Genomic DNA, 18696 nt, shown 5'->3' with positions numbered 1-18696 from the left:
CAGGGTTCAATTAATGGAAGGGGGTGGTGGTGGTGCTGACCTGCTCATTCGCTGGCAACCTATTTTCACACCCTCCAGTGATGGTGGTCATTGACGTTGTCCTGCCAGCTTGCCAGCCAGCCTGCCTGGTATCCTGCCATCCTGATGGTTAAGTGAGTGTGGGATGGCGGTGTAAATGGGAGCGCAGCCGCCAGCTGCGAGTGTCCTTGCTGGTAATTGCTTGCCCGCTGGCATGGCTGCAGCAATTATTGCATACTTTGCGGCACTTACATTTCATTTAAAGTTATTAAGCGACAATCGCATCGCAGTACGTCTTTAATCAACTCAGCCAAGTAAATTATGCCGGCCAAGCGATCCGCTGACTGGTTAAATCAATTAAACTAAAACAAAAGCCAGGAGCAGGCCAACGTTCAATCAACTGGACGGCGGTGACAGCCCCAGGTCATTACTCAAACACACACACACACACACACAGTCGGAGTGAGATGGAGATGAAATGACAGACAGACGGATTGGACAGAAGAGGAGAGGTGAGTAGAGCAGGGCAAATCCTGGGCCAGGACAACTGGCCGAGCACTTATTGTGATGAACACAATGTTAACAGGCTAAATGAGAAACAAATGCCACAATCAGACAACGTTGGAAAAACAAGGAGCAGAAGACGAAATGAAAGGCAACCGAAAACAATAAATCGCATAAATCATATTAAATTGACATATCAGGCTAAAATTGACCGCAAGCAGTGTGGATGTGTGTGTGTGTGTGTGTTTGTCTCTGCTTGTGGGATATTTTATCCTACAATAATATTTCTTTATCAATTTCCACAACAAGCTCAAGCTCAGAGCTTAGTCCTGGGAAAAGCAAGAAGAGCAAGAAAATCTAGAAAAAACCAAAGAACACGAATTAGATGAGACGCAGCAAAGAGGGCGGCGAATGCCTAAATAAATGTTTGACCAACAAAGCAAGCCGAATCATATCATACCACTCCATATCGCACCGAAATTCCCGCCCAATGCCACGCCCACTCAATCAACACATATATGAGGCGTGTGTCATACAGTCCCTGTCCCTGTCCATGTCCATGTCCTTGGCCAAATTGGCCAGGCTTTTACGATGGCCCTGAAGTTTCCTCTGCGGAATTTTCCGATTGTTTTCCTCCGGCCCACAGACACAGCTGTGTCGCAATTAAAATGTGTATCAAGCATACGACGCGTTGTCATGTAAAACGCTTAAGCTGCTCATCCCCCCTTCCACCACGGACAAGCAATGTAAAGTCGATCGGGTAAATATGTTAAGCCCGCTTAATGCAAACCTAGCCTGAGGGCGTTTCGGGGGCGTGGCCCCAACATCCCGCATATGCCAATTGAGAGAGGGAAAAGTGCAACATCATTAATTAATGCACAGTACGATGGTTTGCAGCCTGCGGCCACGTTTTATAATAACCAGAACATTAAGGCGATTAAAGATGAAATCCAGTGCAACTCGTCCCACATCTAAGTGTGCACTTAATCCCCCCTGCCGAACACCTGGGTCACCAATCGCTCATAAACCTTCCCCCCGCCACCAGCACCTTCAAGTCCAGGACCTCAGCCAAGACACGGCCCGTTGACAGCCCAACTCGTCTCAGATCAATATTGGCCAAGGGCAATTAATCATTTAGTGGGCCATCTCACACACGTCGCCCAATGCAGAGACACCGAATGACAAACAGAGAGGAGCAGAGCAGGAGACTGGGCAAATGGAGCGGAGTTGGGCACAGGACAAAAGTGGATTATACAGTCAGCCCAGATGTTCAACAAGAAATTACTTGTGATTACAATGCACAGTTCGGTGCAAGGATATAGCAACTATCAATAGAGATTGTCCATAGTCCTGCATTATAAATCATGTTGGAAAACCCAACCCCAATAGATTTGTTTAATGATTTACAGTCATATTATATGACAATTATGCAGATTAAATATTGATATTAATAAAAACAAAATCGCATTTGCCGAGCGAATGTGATTAACGATTATTTCATTAATCTCTTAAAGAGAATGCAATTATTGTTAAAAACAAAAAAAAAACGAAATCATAAAAGCCAACACAAGCTATAAAGCTGAATATTCCTGGCAAAATACAACCACTTCATGCTTTAAAATTCCCAGCGTCTAACCGCCTTTTATAACAATTTAATAGCTTCGGAACGGACTGTTAACTTTATGCGCCAACTAGTGGCTTAAAGCTCAGGATGCCAATCAAAGGATTACGGACGCAAAGCCATTTATTTATTAAGAGCCATGCCGTGCCCGCTGGATGCGTGTGCGCAGGCACTTCAGACATTCGACCATGGCCACATAACGCACACTAAACGATCATTAGGTGGACCCCCAAAGCAGTGACCCCCCCCCCACCTCCTCACCCATCTTGTCGCACATTTCGCATCAAATTAACACACAAATTTTTACAACCTAGTCCATAAAAGCGCTGGTCTGAACTATAAAAACAATCAAAACGAGTTACAGAGCCGCCAATTTTCTTAGGTTTTTCTCGTCCATGTCGTAAACTCGACCCGCCCGTTGCTCCCGATTCCACATAGCTTCTTTACAGCGGTAGTAAATCATAAAAAAAAGGGGGCTAGAGCAATAATGAAAAACAAGAAATGCCACCCGAGCAGGGGACACACATTAAAAGTTAAAAAAAAAAATATATATATATATAGAACAAGCAAAAAAAAAAAACGGATGGAGCTGCTTAAATTTAGTAGTACGATGCACTCACCTGCTCCTGTTTTCGTCCATATTCTTATTCTTCATTCTTATCCTTATCCATTGCTTTTCCTTTCGTTTTCTAGGTTCAAGAGCCGCACGGTGAGATGCCTGGCATCGGCGACATATATCGTGCGGCAGATCTGCAACCTTGGCATCACCGTGTACACTCCCAGCGTGGCCCTCTCGACGGTGATTGGCATACCCTACTGGGCCTCCATTACGGGCATGGCCGTCATTTGCATATTCTTCACCATTATGGTACGTACTGTGCTCATCGCTGTGCCACGGGAATGCCAGCGATTTAATGATGAAAATATTTAAATTCCTCTTCACCCTTGTTCCAACTCATTAGGGCGGCCTGAAGGCGGCTATCAACGCGGACGTCATCCAGACAGTGACCATTCTGGTTGTCACTGTGGCGGTTTGTATCCAGGGAACTATCTCTACGGGCGGCGTGAAGAAGGTTTACCAACTAAATCGGGACAATGGTAAGCAGTGGCAGTGGGTGTGGGATTTGTTTCGATTGATCATGGCAGCTTATTAGCCAGCTGCCAGGATGTGTGCGTGTGTGTGTGTGTGTGTGTGTATAGTGCTGACGAATGATGACTATTAAAATGGCATCCATTGTGGATTGCCGTTCGCTTTGCTTCTGTTCCTGCGTCGGCTCATTATGCACATAAATGATGATGATAAAAGTGTCATAAAACAGCGGCATCCGAATCCGAGGTGGGAAGGAGGAAATGGCAGCCTCGCATGACGACAGTAATAAATGTGTGTCGGCGGAGCGTTTGTCACTCGAGTTTGAGTTGTTGGCTGTCATTGTGCGGCAATCGTAGGGCTCCTGGGAATCCCTTCACGTGCTCCTCCTCTAACGGCAGCTCAATCTTTTTCCCGCCATAAACATGCACTAAGGACTTCGTTCCTTCTATTTTCAGGACGTCTCAACTTTTGGAACTTCACGGGCGATATGACTGTCAGAGTGGATACCACATCGGCTTGGCTGGGCCAACTGTTCATGTCCCTCTCCCAGATCGGCTGTCAGCAGAACTTTATGCAGCGTTATGTCAGCCTCAAGTCGCTCAAGCAAGTGCGTCGGTAAGTGACTATCTTCGGCGAACCACCTATTAACGAAAATCTATTAATTAATTAAAAAATCTTATCTGATTTTGCAGAGTTATGCTGACCAATGTGCCTTTGGTCTTCTTCTTCTTTTCCATCTCCTGGATCTCTGGCATGGTCATCTATTCCACGTACATCAACTGCGATCCCTACGCCGAGGGCTACATTAAGAAACCCGATGAGATTCTGCCATTCTTTGTGGAGGATCAGCTCGGTTTTCTGCCCGGTTTCGTGGGCATTTTCATGGCCACTCTGTTCAATGGCGCCCTTTGGTAAATAGCTCACATTCTCACAAAGTTCTTTCACTAATCCAAGCTAACATTCCAGCATGATGGTGTCGAATCTGAATTCATTGGCAACGGTTATTTGGGAGGACTTCATCTCACAGTTGCCGAAATTCAAGGGACTCTCCGACAAACAGCAGCTACGAATTCTGAAGTCGATCACTGTCGTCTGTGGACTGATTATTATGGGCGTGGCCTTTGGAGTTGGTCTGCTGGCGGGCGTTATTGAGTCCTCGCTGCTGGTGTTCTCGGCCACATCGGGTCCTTTGTTGGGTTGCTTCATCCTGGCCATGATGGTTCCGATTGCGAATTGGAAGGGCACCTCCGCCGGCATGGTCACCGCCTGCGCCTTTGTGCTTTGGATCATTGGCGGTGGCATGACCGTTACCAAGGACAATCCCCTGCTGCCCACCTCCACAGATGTGGGTTTTTAAAGCATTTCCGTTTTAAGCTTGATGCCTAATACTTTGCTTCTTTACAAAATGTAGGGCTGCACCAACGATACCTTCGCGCAGTCCATTGGCAAGCCCATCGTGGAACAGGGACAGATGCCCTGGCTGTTGTCGCACACGCCTATTGATGGTTTCAACCAGAGCTTTGTGCCCACACAGCCCACAATTGCACCTGAAAGGTGAGATAATTTAATTATTCTAAAAGTATTGCGTAAGATAGTACGTCACCTGGTGAAAATGTGCACTAGAACTTTGTTATCCTGATATTAATGTACGCTTAATTCCAATGCAGATCCGGACTGGAGACCTTCTACTCGATCAGCTTCATGTACTACAGTTTAATTGGCACGGCACTGACCGTGATCATTGGCACAGTGATCAGCTTGCTGACTCAGCATCCGGATGACGCCTACGACGGCAAGCTGCTGCATCCGTTGATCTTTCGGCTGTGCGAGCGTTTCTCCGGCCGAAAGCCGTACTACGTGAAGCACGAGGAGGAGTCCGGACTGAATGGGCGGAGCAGCAGTGACTCCTCGGCCACGACAACCACATGCAAGGCGGAGAAGGTGAATCACGGCTACGAGTCCTCGCCGGAGGACAAGGAGAAGAGCAGTCCCATCGCCGTGGTATTCACCACCTCCGAGGGAACGGGATCAGCAGGGGATCAGCAGTCGATATGCGACAGCAGTAGGATCCAATTGGACATTGTGCCGGGCGAGGGCGAAACGGGAGTGTATCGCCAACTGGCCGGGCGATCTGCGCTCTGAGGGTTAACTATGTTGCATACGTAGATAGTCTGACCCTAAAACTTAGTCCGTAGTACGTAAGCTAAGCCGTAGAATAGAGCAAGTTAGTTAGCCAAGTGTTTCATGTCTATAAAGATGCTGTGATTTTCTGTGCGCGACTGTTGTTGAGCAATTGCTCGCGCATTTCATTCGCATGTACTTAACGCATATGTGTGTGCGTGTCAGCATGCAATAAATAAAGACAAATAAACGTATTTTTTATAAAAAACAAACACAAAGAATTACATTTCTAACGTCAATTTTTACTTTTCGCGCGCTGAAACTTTCTAAACTTGGCCAGTGCTGCCCATCAAATTGGTCTATCGATAACTGCGATGACCAGGGCAACGAGAGTGCAGCGTGAGTCACGACTGTTACGTGACGTAAGTTAAGCGGGGAATGAAGTGGATTTGTAATTAGATATCCAAAGTATAAGCATGAATATAAAAATATAAAATAAGCTGTTTAGGTATTTTACCAAGCATTGTATTTGACATAAACATGAATTTTAAAGCAGCTTTATTTACTCGTGAGCCATCGTGACTGCTCCCAGCTGTTCTCCGGTTTCTCCCATCACTATTATATTTATGGGTCTTTTTGTTTGGCGTTTTTGCGGCCCCCCAAAGAATGCGAAAATAAAACGCAAAAAGTCTGATCCCTAAGCAATCAAACGTACAACATGGCCACGTTGGAGAAGCCCAAAAAGGAGGTGAGTCGTGGGCAGTAAAAAGTAACGAACCTAATAATGAAATTGCAGAAGAGCAAAAAGTCTCGCAACAGAGTGCCGATCGAAAAAGAGGAAGAGGAACCTGCTGAGTTATCAACAAGTGAAGAACAAAGACCAGCGGAGAATGTGTCTCTGTTGGAGGAATTCGAGCGCGTTGCGACCTTGGCCAGCAGTTCCAGTGGCGAGGCAATCATAAGCCACGAGTGCTGCATTTCCAGCGATGTAGGAGTAACGTCGCAAGAGCCAGAAGGAACACAGGAACCCACAGAAACGGAGGCCCAACCCAGTGCTCCAAGTGCCCCGCCCTCGACGACCGTTCACGTCGTTCAGTATCCCAACCTGCAGCCCATGCAGCTGTCCAACGCCCAAGTGGAGGAGCATTCCGCTAAGATCGTGTACCGACAGGCGGAGTCGCCCACCGGTTTCGCGCTAGCCAGGAGTCACATTAAGCTATTGAGCACGGAGGAACTGCGGCAAATTTACGATTGTCCCGAGCTGGAGCTGGCCAAGCAATTTGAGTTGGAGTTTCTAATGAACTCATTGCTGGAGACCAGCGAGGCGGATCCCCTGTATGCGGCTGTTATGGAATACTATGAACTGCAGGGAAAGATCACCTCCAATCTGCACGATGTAGAGAAGCTGCGCAAGGGCTGCGCCGAGTCCCAAAAACAAATCTGGGTCCGACAGCCAGTTACACGCACTTTCAGTGGAACCTGCGGCGATGGCAATGTGGTCCAGGAATGCGTCACCTACGAGTGAGTCAAGTCTTACCTCCATCATGGAATTGCTTACCGAAATGTCTTTTCCAGTGTGATACAGGTGGATCCCATTAAACTAGAAGTGGCCAAGACGTCTTTAACTGGCCTATATGACCTGGTGTGCCACGCGTATACGAATAACTCGATTACAGCCAAGATAACCAAAGTAAAGGTTGACCAAATCATCAATGATCTGCTGACCTATCCCAATTTGGATGGCCATTCGGTGGTTTCATTACATCACACACAATCTGGAGAGGCACTGCAGTGCGTTTCCCAACTAAGGCGAGCTATATCCATACTTTTCAGCTTCGTTCGCAGACCCAGTCCAAATGCAGTAAATCAATACTTTAAAGTTAAGAGTGAGAGAACATATCTAATATCTTTTTACCCTCTCAGAATTTCGACAAAGACCTCAAGGAATGGCTGCGCAAGCTGATTGCTCTGCAATTGTTGCTGGCAACGAGAGAGGATCACTGGTTCCTTCTATTTAACATCCTGCGCTGTCCCAATGGAGTCGGCTCCTGGGCTGCCCAATTCCTGCAACTGCCGGGAACGCGAGCAGTGCGCCGTGGTTCCCAACAGAACGAACTGCCACTTGACCTAAACTCGCCCGAACTTAACCACTGCATGGCTGTGCTGCAGATTTTGCTGATGCCCGTGAAAAAACGAAACGAATATCTCAAGAGTCAGGCTCAAGCTCACCGCGAACTTTCCGATACGCCGGGAGCCACTGATCGCTGGATAGTGGTGGATTCCGATGGCGAGGACTCGCACACACCCGCCGGCGAATGCGTAGGTCTGAAGGAAAGTGACCTGGTCGCCCTGCTCAACCAGATGCCTTTCGAGAAGATCTTTACGTGAGTTCGATTGTCTGCATGTGTAATTTGATTAGGTTCTAAAAAATCTAATCCTTAGCTCGGCCCTGCGCATTGAAAAATTTCTAGACGACTACATTATCGAACCGGATATGATCACGGCCCAGCAAATGCTCGCCGTGGTAGTGTTTTTTTCCCAACTGGTCAAGACAATCGGTGAAGGATTGCTGACCTACAATAACGAGCGATATAAGCAGCTGGCCAAACGACTTGGTCGTCTGGTCCGACATACTCTGCAATACGTGTTTGATTACAACGAACTGTTCATGTGAGTAGAGTAGATCACCTAATGTTAATTTATTATTTCTTATCTACTTAATTACCGCGCAGTAACAACAACCTTTATAAATCCTCCGAGATGTACGAGCGCATCCAAGTGGAATTACAAGCCCTACTTGTACGTGCTTGTGGCTACATCTACCGCACCCGAAACCTGGGCACATGGCAATACTTTTCCACGCTGCCCTTCGGCACCTTGGATGCAGAGGTTATCTGGCACTTGTTTTACTATCTAAATGTGGGTTTCCCCACGGATTTGGCCAACGATTTAGTGAGCAATGCGGAAGCAGCCTTTCAAGCGGAAGATTTCTGGCGGAAATTCGATCTAGCGAATGCCGATGTGGCGCCCGAGGATATGTACTACCTTCTGCAGACATTCTTTGAGATGGCCAATGAACGAAATCGATCTAAGGATGGAAGTCTCGTCAAGGCAATCTGCCTACACATCTTCCACATTGGATATATACATAAGTCTACGAGGGAAATTTGCTATAAAACTGCGCGTGATATGCTGGCCAACTTAATGGATGAGGATCTCTTTGGTTGTGTGTTGGTGCAGCTGAAGATGCGATACGGAGAAGTAGATCAAGCGGCTTATCTTTTCAAAGCTCTGCCTCTAGAAAACTGGCACCCCAGCATGGATACCTTTGAGGTGCTCTCTAACTGGCTCCTTCATTTTGACTACCAATCGTCGGAGAGTCAATTAGCTCGCTTGATTATCAGCCACTTAAACTGGGGATTAGATTGCGAGGGTCGGCTCTTTCTGCCGCACAACATACACGTGAGAATGGCTCACCTGGTGAATGAAGCACTGAATAAATATGCTCCGGAGGTTATTGGTGCCTCCGGCATTTCTGAGAGCGTCCGTCAAGTGTCTTCCCTCATTGATTCCACGCAATCGAGCCGAGAGCAGTTTACGAACTGGTGCTGGCGCATGGTCTCCGTTTTGCGGCTTCATCTGATGGATCAGGGTGTGGAGTCCGTTAGGCGCACTCTCCAACATCCGACGGAGCCACTACTTTTTATTCCCGAACTAGAACGAATGGAGATGATATTCCAGGGCGTAAATGAGAACAGACCCCTCGCTTTGTATGTGGGCATGTTGGTCAGCCTCCATGGCCATTCGATTCCGCTGATCTGCCAGCACGGATTTATCCTTCTTCAGCAACTGCTGTTGGATCATCGTCACGCGGCCACAATTCGCTGCTTGGAGTTAATAGTACCATTGTTTTTGGAAACGCCCGAAACTCTGGCCAATTGTGAAAGGTTCGTTGTCGAATCGAGTATTTGTATTGTTTATTTTAGAAACATTTTGAATTCTAGTTTTCAGAGACTTATCACCACTCTCTTAAACGCGGATCGTACCTATTTGAAGCTGGCTAAGGACATGGTCTATGCAAATTCAATTGGCCCCATTCTGGAATTGCTAGACAACATGTTGCACCATCAGATTATTTCATATACAAGGTAAACACATATTTTATCGTCTATATTTTATTAATTACATAGCTGTATCATTATATTTCGGCAGCTATGGCCTTTGTTCACCGCTCAATCTTCTCAACATCTGGCTCAACTGTTTTACCACACTGCCAGGATGGTCCCAGAACTCCAATTTATTGTATCTCCTTGACAGAATGCTACGTATTTCGTACCAGTTTCCCGACTGCCGTGCTCAGGCAGTTGAATTTTTCTACAATTACTACAAGGTAAATGTTCTAATCAAGGATACATATGGAAATTCTGATTAACTAATGTTCATTTGGTCTACACAACAGGATTGCACAGAATGGAAGTCAGCACCTAAGGGATCAGCCTTAAAAGCTTTCTTCGGTGGACAGTCTGTGTCTCGCATTCCCCTAATCTCGCCCCAAAACTGCTGGTTGAATTTAGTGATACTCGAGATTGAGTTCCGTCTAGTGGACACGCGTATCTTTCCCGAGCTTTTGCGACAGATTTCCGCTCAACCTGTGGAAGCGGCTCTCAAAAAAACCATCTCATTAAGCAAAACTAGTGCCTTTCCCGCCAGCCAATTGGTGATATTTAAATACGCTCAACTGCTTGCTAGCATGGAAAGCACTCACGCTTTATTTCCCATCGTTTGCCAAAAATTTTTCGAACTCTATCTGTGGCGAGTGCCGACAGAGAACGAATCGCTTAACTTTAGTCACAATTTCGGTGTATCCGACAAGTTTTATGAATACAATGTGCCTTTGATGAAGAGTATTAAGTCCCAATTGAAGTCTGCTGAGTCGTACTATTCAGCGCTAGCAACCAAAAACGCTAACGATGATGCCATGGCCCACTTCTATCGAAATTGTTGTAAGCTTATGCAAAACTGCGCGCTTTGGCTGGAGGATACACAAATAAATCGCTTTACCAGTGATGCAGAGCACCTGCCTGCCCAGTATAATTCTGAGAAGCTCCGCGAGCTACTAAGTGGTCATGTCAATCACTGGACGGAGTTCCTATGCCTCGCTTCGTTGCGCAAGGAGCAACGCCATCAGGCTGATCAGTGGGGCCGAAAAGTGATGAGACTTTCCAACCAAAAGGCCCCGAGGACACCAGTACAACCGAAGCAACGACAACCGCCTGCTCAACACATTAAAAGCCTGCTAAAAAGTTACGAAAAGATTGTTGAGAATCCGCTTCATATTCGTGTGGAACCTATCAAGACGCCGCCGATCGATGGAGTTATTGTTGCTCAGATTCAGAAAAAAATGACCACGTTGAACTCAACGGCCAAGTAAGAAGCTAACTTTTATAGTATTACAACTCAACATTACTGATTAATTATATTAATTTTAGCAACTATCATTATAAGACGTCCGAGTTAAATTCCCTGGACCTCAACTATTTGGAAAGAGTGCCAACACTGTACTCAATGATTCCATATGAAGAAACCAGGCGAAAAGAGTGCACATCCCTGCTATTCAAGCGAAATTGTACTGCTCCTGCCCAAATTAAACTCACGCCGGAGCATATACGAATCAATGACGTTATATCCCGAAAACAAGCGCAGAATCGGGAAAGGCATGATAAAATTATTGAGGACATTTTGTTGGCCATGAGTGTAGAGAGTTTTGCTCAAGCCATTGAGGAGTTGGGCGTCTGTATCGGTGCCCTTCTGGTTGCCCCGTTGGAGTCAAGCGTCACGCAAATTGGCGTTCGAGTCTTCTACGATATAGTGGATAACCTAAACGAGGTGACAATGAAATTCCAACCAACACATGACCTGTATTTTCAGGTGCTGGAAAAGCTTGGGGTAAGTAACAAATTTCTGACTGCTAAGATCTCATTTAATTCATGGTATTGCTCAGGTGTTTCTAGAAGCAGACCAGGCCGCCCAGGGATTGGCTATTCTTCGTTTGGCGCTCAAACGACCCGATCTTTTAGAACTGCTCGCCGGAGTCTTTGTGCCCAGTCGCACTGACGTGGATCACTTTCTGTCCATGTACGAATTTCTTATTGACTCGCATCTCAAGCACTGCGATACACAGACTCTGTTCGTACTTTTCTCAAAATTCGATCTTTTGGGATGGATGGAGGCCTATCAGCCGAAATTGAGCGAGATCAACCGTCTGCTGTTACTGGTTCTGCAGGGACTGGAGGCATGGTCTCAGCCCGATAGCAGTCTTTTACAAGATCTGTTCCGCAGGCATCTAGTGCATATTTTCGGTTATGATTTTCCACAACACTACGGCGAGGTAATGCAGCTCGTTCTGGATCGCACGTCGGATCAGAAACTGATGCCAGTTGTTCTTTTGGACCTTCTAAATGCATTGTTTGTCCGATCCAACTGTGCGGAGTTGTCTTTGCAGCAAAGCGAAGTGCGGGTCCACGAACTTGCCTTGGACTTTGCCCGACGTCAGAAGCTATTCACCCTGAAGGCGGCAACGGACACCCTGCTGCTCTTGTCCCGACACTTTCAAAAGGAGCGTCTCCATCACGGACTCCATGGACTGTATCCCAAGCACAAGGATTATTGCCAGGCGTTGGTCCTTTGGTTTACCTCTTTCGGTCATACGCTTCTCGCTTCCGCCATTTGCAGCTATCAGGAGCTATTGGCTGATCAAAGTGAGTTAAGCACCATTTCCGCAATATCATTATTGTTAACTATTTCGTCTTTATATTTAGTCAGCGATATTGTCTTTGGTTCCATTGTGGAGACATATAGCCCCTGGCTAATCCCATATACCGAAGAAACGGTTAGTGGCGTAGCCCACTGGATCCGCCAGCTGACTCCTGGACAGAGCAAAGTGCTTCTACCGTGGAGCGAGCAGCATGTTAGCAGCTGCAAACTGATGATCCGTTCCTTCGTTGCCACCATAATACAAGTACTGCAGTATCTGCCTTCGTCGAACAAGATTCTGGAGCACGTATTCGCCTGGTACGTGCATCACTTTGCCCAATCCAGCACAACAGGTCACGTGCTGGCGCCCATTCACGAGGGATTGGCTCAGTTGCCCTGGGAACGTTTCCTACCACCAGCACAACACGTAGAGTTGCTTTATGATAGCCTGCAGAAATTTCTGCCAGAATCACACGCCATGCTGGGACACATATTCATTCGAATTGAATGGAACAATTGGTTTGCCCAGATGCCCCAGCCAGTGTCGATTCTCTCTCGACTTTTCACCATATTCGTTAAGATCGCCTTCGAACCCAACATTCACATTCATCCCAATACGAGCAAGATACTAGAGGATGCCATTCGTTATCCATGGCATTTGGTGGAATGCAGTGAGCTGGAGCAGCTGCTCAAGTGGTTCGTGGCCAGCGTGGAGCCAGCCATTGCCCTAAAGATCCCAGCCGAGAGTAACTATGCGGACCGCGCTGTTTTGGAGTACGTTAAAAAGGGGTAAATGTAAAGTGGCCTTAAATTTATCTAAGCTGTTCATTTTTGCAGACTCCTTCGCCTGGCGTGTGCCATGTTGCCGGAACGCTCTGCACAGGATGCTGTAGTTCTGGGTACCGCCAAGCGAATGCTCTACACCCGCTCCATGGTCCGCATGCAGCGCGCATGCGGGGCCAAGCACCAAAAGTTGTTGGCCACCAAGGAGGGCGAGCGTGCGTTTAGTAACGCATTCCTAGAGCTGCTGGATAGCATCGATGGGGCCATCAGCAGCTGCAGTGAGCATCGTACAATGGAGGAACAGCGTAGAGAAGCACTCAATCTGATGCTGGAGCTGGTTGCGCCCACCCAGACGCAGAGCCAGGAAGTGTCCAAGTATAATTTCCTTGATAACTATTAAATTTTAAGCCTAATGGCCCTTAATGGTTTTCAGCATACACATTAAGGCTCTGGTTTGGTGGCAGCAGCGTTGTTCTCCCGGCAACCTGGTCATGTGCTCCACGCTGCCGGCCATCGGTCACCTCAACACATACATCGCCAGCATTTACTCGCTGTTGGAGGCCAGCATAGAGAACTACTTTCGCACCTCGCCAGAGATCGCATCCTGGCATGCGCCCAGCTGGCAAGGTCTAATGGAGGCACTGAGTATGTCGCTGCCGAAACTGGACCTTATGCCGATAATGCAGGGTAGCTACTTCTTCTCACTGCACGTTTTCGTGCTCTACAAGATGGAGGAGATCGCGACGGATGGGGATAAGGTGACCTTTTTGCAGGACCTATCCCAGTTACTCGAGAATTTGAAAACCAGCCCACAGACGGAACCGCGAATGGCCCTAGTTTGGGGCGTGATCATCGCACGGGGCTGTCAAATTGCGCAAGTCAACCAGCAGGTGAAAAAGCCACTTCACATGCTGGCGAGGCACCTGCAGATTGCATCCACTAAGGCAGAAGGCTGGGGCGATGGTCTGTTGGGAGTGATTGGTCTCAAATCGGAGGTTATAACCAACAGGTTCGTTTTTCCGATTTATGAAGATTGAACAAAGAAAATACGCGTGGTTTACATTTCAGACGAAAGGTGTTAACTCGTTGCTTGGCTTGTGTGATCTTTTCGCTGTTTCCGGCCAATCGGGACCTTCGCATACCGTCAGAAGAGTACGAAAGTGCGCTCCGGGAGCTGTCTATGCTGCTGGCCAACAAGAAGTTCACCGACATCAAGCCCTTGATCGTTCGGGCCGTTAGCCTGCTCAAGGAATCCACATTTCCCGATATCCGGGCCGTACCTCATATGGTCTGCCGACTCATCAGCATCTTCTACGAGGAGAGCTACCTGACAACCATTCCAGAGGTCTGGGACTTTGAATTCAAGTTAATGGCCACGTAGCTTACCGACCAAGTGAAATATTCTAAACATCCTAACAGCCAGTTGTGTTATTTTCCAGGTGTTATATATCATCTAACTAGGTATAGGTTAAATAAAGTGATAAATTTTAAGCAATTTTCAAAATTGCATAAAATGTATAAAAGTGAACATTTATTTATACATACTTTTTAGCATAATACAAACATGGGGCCAAACACTGAAACTTTGTTTTAAATCTTGTAGACTATAACTTTATTTGATATACATGTCTCGAAAGTGCATACTTGAAGCTATTTGTTTAAGCGTAGTTACAATAACAAAATCGACATCAGTACCTGTATATAAACTCTTCACTGACCATGATCATCGACAATCATGACAGTAATAATCCACTAAATGTACACGAAAATATAATGATACACTTGAATGAACTTTAAACAAAATATAAATACGTAGGGCTACACGAACGATAACAGATGAACATTAAGGGTCTACTCTTAGGTATTGCTACATGAAAATATAAATAACGATAATACAGTGCTCGGTACGAGCACGCTGACACGGAGGCAGCCGGGCTCCGCTTGGCAATCATTCTTCTAGGGCAAAATTGGACAGCTGCAGGTGCTGAAGATTGTTGCGCGCATCGAAATATCCCGTATCAGTGGGATTGTCTGGTGTCGGGACAAATGGGGGCTCGGTATTGCCTATATTCTCCCAGTCGATGCAAGCAAAGTGACGCATTTGTTGCACTTCCTTTGCGGCCGGTCGCTCATTGGGATCCATGGTCAGGAGCAGTTCCACAGCCTCCATGGATTCGACGGATAATGCCTCATCACCTTCTGGCCATTCGATGTCTGTGAGGAATTGGTAACAAAAATATAGGTATAATATTTGCAAGAAAACTCTTGAAATAACAAAACTCACTCTTATTCAGAATGTTGTCAAATACTTTCTGAGGTGTCTCGTCGTTAAAGGGTGGAATGCCGGTCATGAACTCGTAGAAACAGACGCCCAGAGCCCACCAGTCGACGGCCGGACCGTGACCTTGCTTCAGCAGTAACTCCGGCGCCAGATAATCAGGTGTGCCCAAGATGCGCTCATTAGACACGCGAGCCCCGCGACGCACTGATTTCGGTGTGCGGAACGGGGTATTGATGTTAACGTTTTTCGGCGTCTTTGGTAGATTGCCGGCTCCATGATTGATAGGCGACATCGTGGGATCGTCGGACAGTTTCAGATGGTACTGAATGCCTGACATCTTATCGGCGGTCGCATGCTCCCGTTTCTTGTTCTCAATGGACAGCGGAAGAGCGAACCGAGTGGCCTTGAGCTTTCCAAGAAGACCACCATCCCGACGTGGCAACTTCTGTGAAGATACGGGCGTAGAGAAGACCACGTTGGCCACATTTGCTTCCGGACCAAGCAAATGATTTATGGGCATTTCGTCATCGGATAAAGAGCGCACCTTTAGCACACCACGGATGGGCGAGGAACGGGCCTTGCGCTTCTTGGGCGTGCTGCTGCCAATATTAAGGATTTCAATTTCCTGTGTTAGTCCGGTGTTGGTACTTCCATTGCTTGAACTGCAGCCATCGGTATCCATGCTGGACATGTTGTCGGAGCGATTGACCAAATTGATCTTTCGCTTCATGCCGCGCAGGAAGTCGGGGCGTTTAAAGTGCTTGGACAGATTCCGAAACGGCGAGTTCATGTTGATGCCACTCATCTCGTTGCCGTTGGTCACGTTATAACTGCGCGAGTAATCTGAACAGCTAAAATCCTCCTTGGATTGGCTTAGGTTGTCCACATTCTTCTCAATCGACGAAGCCGTGCTCTCGCTATTCAGATTCAAGTGGCAGCTGGAATAGTCGTCGCCCTTGCGACTGGACACCCCTGAATCCTCCGGCCCCTTTGAGATGCGATTTCGCTAAAGGGAACAGTAGAGGTAGTTATTAACTGAACTACCTACATATGTGGTATACATATCTTTTAACCTATTTAATGTTGGTTAGTTGTAAAGTTAGTTATAAAATACTAGTATTTTAATACAGAAAGGGAAACCGCACAATGGACAGACACACACACATGCACATGCCAACGCACCTCGTCGACCGATCGCCTGCGCACCATGGAAAACTCAAACGAAGCCTCGATTGCGTTATCTATCTTGGGCAAATGTTTGCCATCATTGGTGGCCATGTTGCTGCTGTCTTGCTCGGCCAGCTTGCAGCCCTTTCAGAGAATCAACCATTTATGCAAATAAATACAGAGATTACGGGTTTGGCCGATTTCCAGCCACTTACCTGACAGGGTGCCGCATCCAAGACGAATTCCACGCGCCGCTTGCTGGGGATCGCATTGCCCGCAGCAGCACCGTCCTTTGACTCCAGTGGTGGTGAGCACTTGCTCAGGTCGGCCGAGTTACAAGTGTGGAACGAACAAGACGAGCTGCTATCCTGGGGCTGAAGATTCGGAGAATGATAGATGAATAAATCCATTTTAATTGCAATATGTTTACCCACATTTACGTTTGTAGTGCAGGTATGAGTAATGGATTCATTGGCCTCCTCGGCAGAAAAGAAGGGGGAAACACCAGATATCTTGCTATCGCTCGTCTTCTCTGCATCATTGAGCGAGGTGTCGCCCTCGCTATCCGACAGCTCCATTATCAGACTATGCTTGTTGATGGCCTGCAGCAAGTGGGATGTCCCCGTGGCCACCGAGCCCATTCCGTTGTTTTGTCCACTTGAAACAGAACCGAAGTCATTCAGTTTCTTCTCTGACCCAAAAGACAGGTGCGAAGTAAGCGACAAAAGCTGGCCCGGCGTGCGGGCGTTTAAATTCGGTGAGCAGTTTATAAGGTCTGATATTTCCAGATCTCTTCGCATATCGATTTTGCTCAACCCAAAATCAGTAAGCTTCACATGGCCACTGGAGGAGAGCAACATGTTGTCCGGTTTAATATCTCTGTGGACAATTCCGTGCTGATGCAGATACTGCAGCGCCATCACCATCTCGGCCACGTAGAACCGGGCCGTGGGCTCGTCAAAATACCCAAACATGGCCAGCAGTGACTTGAGATCCCCGCCCACCATGTACTCCATCACCAGGTAGACGTAGGAGAGCGATTGCAGGGAGTAGAAGAGACTGACACAGAACTGAGAGCGGGAGAGGGCCAGGGCATTCCGCTCCGTGATTACCTGGGACACCATGTTCTTGTTGATCATCTCTGACTTGCGCATCACCTTGATGGCGAACAGCCGCTTCGAGTCGTTGTTCTTGTAGCCCAGGAAGACTTTTCCAAAGGCGCCGCGGCTGATTGGCTTAATGATGACAAAATCCTTGATAGTGGGAAGCTGTATAAGAAAGCGAATGTATCCATTACTATATAATAAAGTGACCTAAGTGGTGGTGGTAATTCTTATAGCCCAAGGCAGAACAAAGGAAAATAATATAGCTAAAGTTAGACATAGAAAAACTTCAGTTCTAGATATAAAAAATAAAAAATCTTAAAAAAGCATATGTGTATATATATAATTGGATAAAAGAAGATATATGTACATCAATAGCCAGTAAAAGGAAATGAAGAAAGGAGCTATGTAAAAAAAACAGAAGATAAATAGAACTGTAAAAATGTTTTTGAAATGGAAATCCTATATAACATCACATTTGAACGTACATATGTTTTTCGTTTTTCCTATAATACATAAACATAACCTTTTCATTAATTCTTGAACATGTACTGCCCTTTTTTAATCAATTTACATAAACACTGTGTTTAGAGGCATTTCAAATTTTCTTGATTAGCAACCGTGGCTAACTGTAAACCACCCACGTGTGGTAATCGCCAGTTTGCGATTCCTCCGCGTACCTTGGCATTCTGGGAGTGATTCTCCGGCTTGGTGGTAAGGATGTTGATCTTGTCCAGCAACTGCTCACTGTCGATCAGCGAGTGGGTCTTCTTGGGGGTTTTGTAGTCGATGTGGACATCCGATTGCGAAGTCGCATCGGCGTTTTCCATATCTTCCAGGTTTCCGACGGTCAGAGTGCGATTTTCTCGCGGTTTCGCACAATATATACAATTATCGTACAGAGATATACAATGTATAGAATTCGATATAGACCTGAATGCTATTAGCTTGTTTATTGCACAATTTTTATTTCAAACACACATTTAAAACAGCGCGTCTATTTTCTATGACCTGAACTAGAGGTGAAACTAATTCGATTCTTAGTATTATCGATGTTTCTAGAAATTTGACAACATCGATGTTATTGCAGTTTAAAATTAAACGATTTTTTAAACTAAAATTAAATATTACCAAAAAGAAATGCATATTAGTAAGATACCGGTTGAATATTTCAAGTAAATTTATTCAAATATTTCTTTATGCATATATATAAAAGTAGATATACACAAAAATGTTAAAAATGTAACAGTTAGTA

The 18696-nt window shown here is 46.4% G+C and overlaps 3 protein-coding genes across 10 annotated transcripts in view; 2 read left to right on the top strand and 1 right to left on the bottom strand.

The window, feature by feature from the left end:
* CG7720 (uncharacterized protein) overlaps positions 1-5607 on the top strand; it is a 35934-nt gene extending 30327 nt beyond the window's left edge. For all 6 annotated transcript variants that reach the window (NM_001300470.1, NM_142496.4, NM_001170178.2 and 3 more), the window contains 7 exons: positions 2837-3011; positions 3106-3241; positions 3689-3848; positions 3926-4144; positions 4200-4578; positions 4645-4787; positions 4901-5607. In NM_001300470.1, coding sequence (NP_001287399.1) covers positions 2837-3011; positions 3106-3241; positions 3689-3848; positions 3926-4144; positions 4200-4578; positions 4645-4787; positions 4901-5375 — 1687 coding nt within the window. In that variant the 3' untranslated portion in view covers positions 5376-5607. The remainder of the gene's footprint in view (positions 1-2836; positions 3012-3105; positions 3242-3688; positions 3849-3925; positions 4145-4199; positions 4579-4644; positions 4788-4900) is intronic.
* Positions 5608-5969: 362 nt separating this feature from the next.
* On the top strand, positions 5970-14407 carry Epg5 (ectopic P-granules autophagy protein 5). 2 transcript variants are annotated; one of them, NM_001260255.2, is made up of 15 exons: positions 5970-6102; positions 6154-6875; positions 6930-7215; positions 7278-7738; positions 7797-8024; positions 8087-9301; positions 9359-9502; positions 9567-9744; positions 9814-10781; positions 10844-11300; positions 11356-12112; positions 12173-12881; positions 12945-13265; positions 13324-13899; positions 13959-14407. In NM_001260255.2, the coding sequence occupies exons 1-15, from the start codon at positions 6073-6075 to the stop codon at positions 14269-14271; spliced, it is 7365 nt and encodes a 2454-aa protein (NP_001247184.1). In that variant the 5' UTR covers positions 5970-6072; the 3' UTR covers positions 14272-14407. The 2 variants fall into 2 exon arrangements, with proteins under 2 accessions (NP_001247184.1, NP_650752.2); NM_142495.4 differs by having other exon boundaries at positions 6151-6875.
* Positions 14408-14482: 75 nt separating this feature from the next.
* Positions 14483-18473, bottom strand: gwl (greatwall). 2 transcript variants are annotated; one of them, NM_080121.4, is made up of 6 exons: positions 18122-18473; positions 16773-17606; positions 16554-16712; positions 16354-16482; positions 15175-16177; positions 14483-15104 (listed from the first exon to the last, which is right to left on the bottom strand). In NM_080121.4, the coding sequence occupies exons 1-6, from the start codon at positions 18269-18271 to the stop codon at positions 14839-14841; spliced, it is 2541 nt and encodes an 846-aa protein (NP_524860.2). In that variant the 5' UTR covers positions 18272-18473; the 3' UTR covers positions 14483-14838. The 2 variants fall into 2 exon arrangements, with proteins under 2 accessions (NP_524860.2, NP_001262713.1); NM_001275784.1 differs by lacking the exon at positions 16354-16482.
* Between the last annotated feature and the right edge of the window lie 223 nt (positions 18474-18696).

Source organism: Drosophila melanogaster, chromosome 3R, assembly GCF_000001215.4.
Source record: "Drosophila melanogaster chromosome 3R".
NCBI classification, from domain to species: Eukaryota; Metazoa; Arthropoda; class Insecta; order Diptera; family Drosophilidae; genus Drosophila; species Drosophila melanogaster.
Note: the sequence above shows the minus strand (reverse complement) of the source record. Positions and strands in the feature narration are given on the sequence as shown.

Excerpts from the sequence above, each read along its gene's own strand:
- Epg5 (NM_142495.4), top strand. The coding sequence starts at position 6,073 with ATGGCCACGTTGGAGAAGCCCAAAAAGGAG. Across the intron at positions 6,103-6,150 it reads TGGAGAAGCCCAAAAAGGAG|AAGAGCAAAAAGTCTCGCAA; the intron begins GTGAGTCGTGGG and ends ATGAAATTGCAG. Across the intron at positions 9,745-9,813 it reads TTTTCTACAATTACTACAAG|GATTGCACAGAATGGAAGTC; the intron begins GTAAATGTTCTA and ends TCTACACAACAG.
- gwl (NM_080121.4), bottom strand. The coding sequence starts at position 18,271 with ATGGAAAACGCCGATGCGACTTCGCAATCGGATGTCCACATCGACTAC. Across the intron at positions 17,607-18,121 it reads ATCACTCCCAGAATGCCAAG|CTTCCCACTATCAAGGATTT; the intron begins GTACGCGGAGGA and ends TTTCTTATACAG. Across the intron at positions 16,178-16,353 it reads GCAGGCGATCGGTCGACGAG|CGAAATCGCATCTCAAAGGG; the intron begins GTGCGTTGGCAT and ends TGTTCCCTTTAG.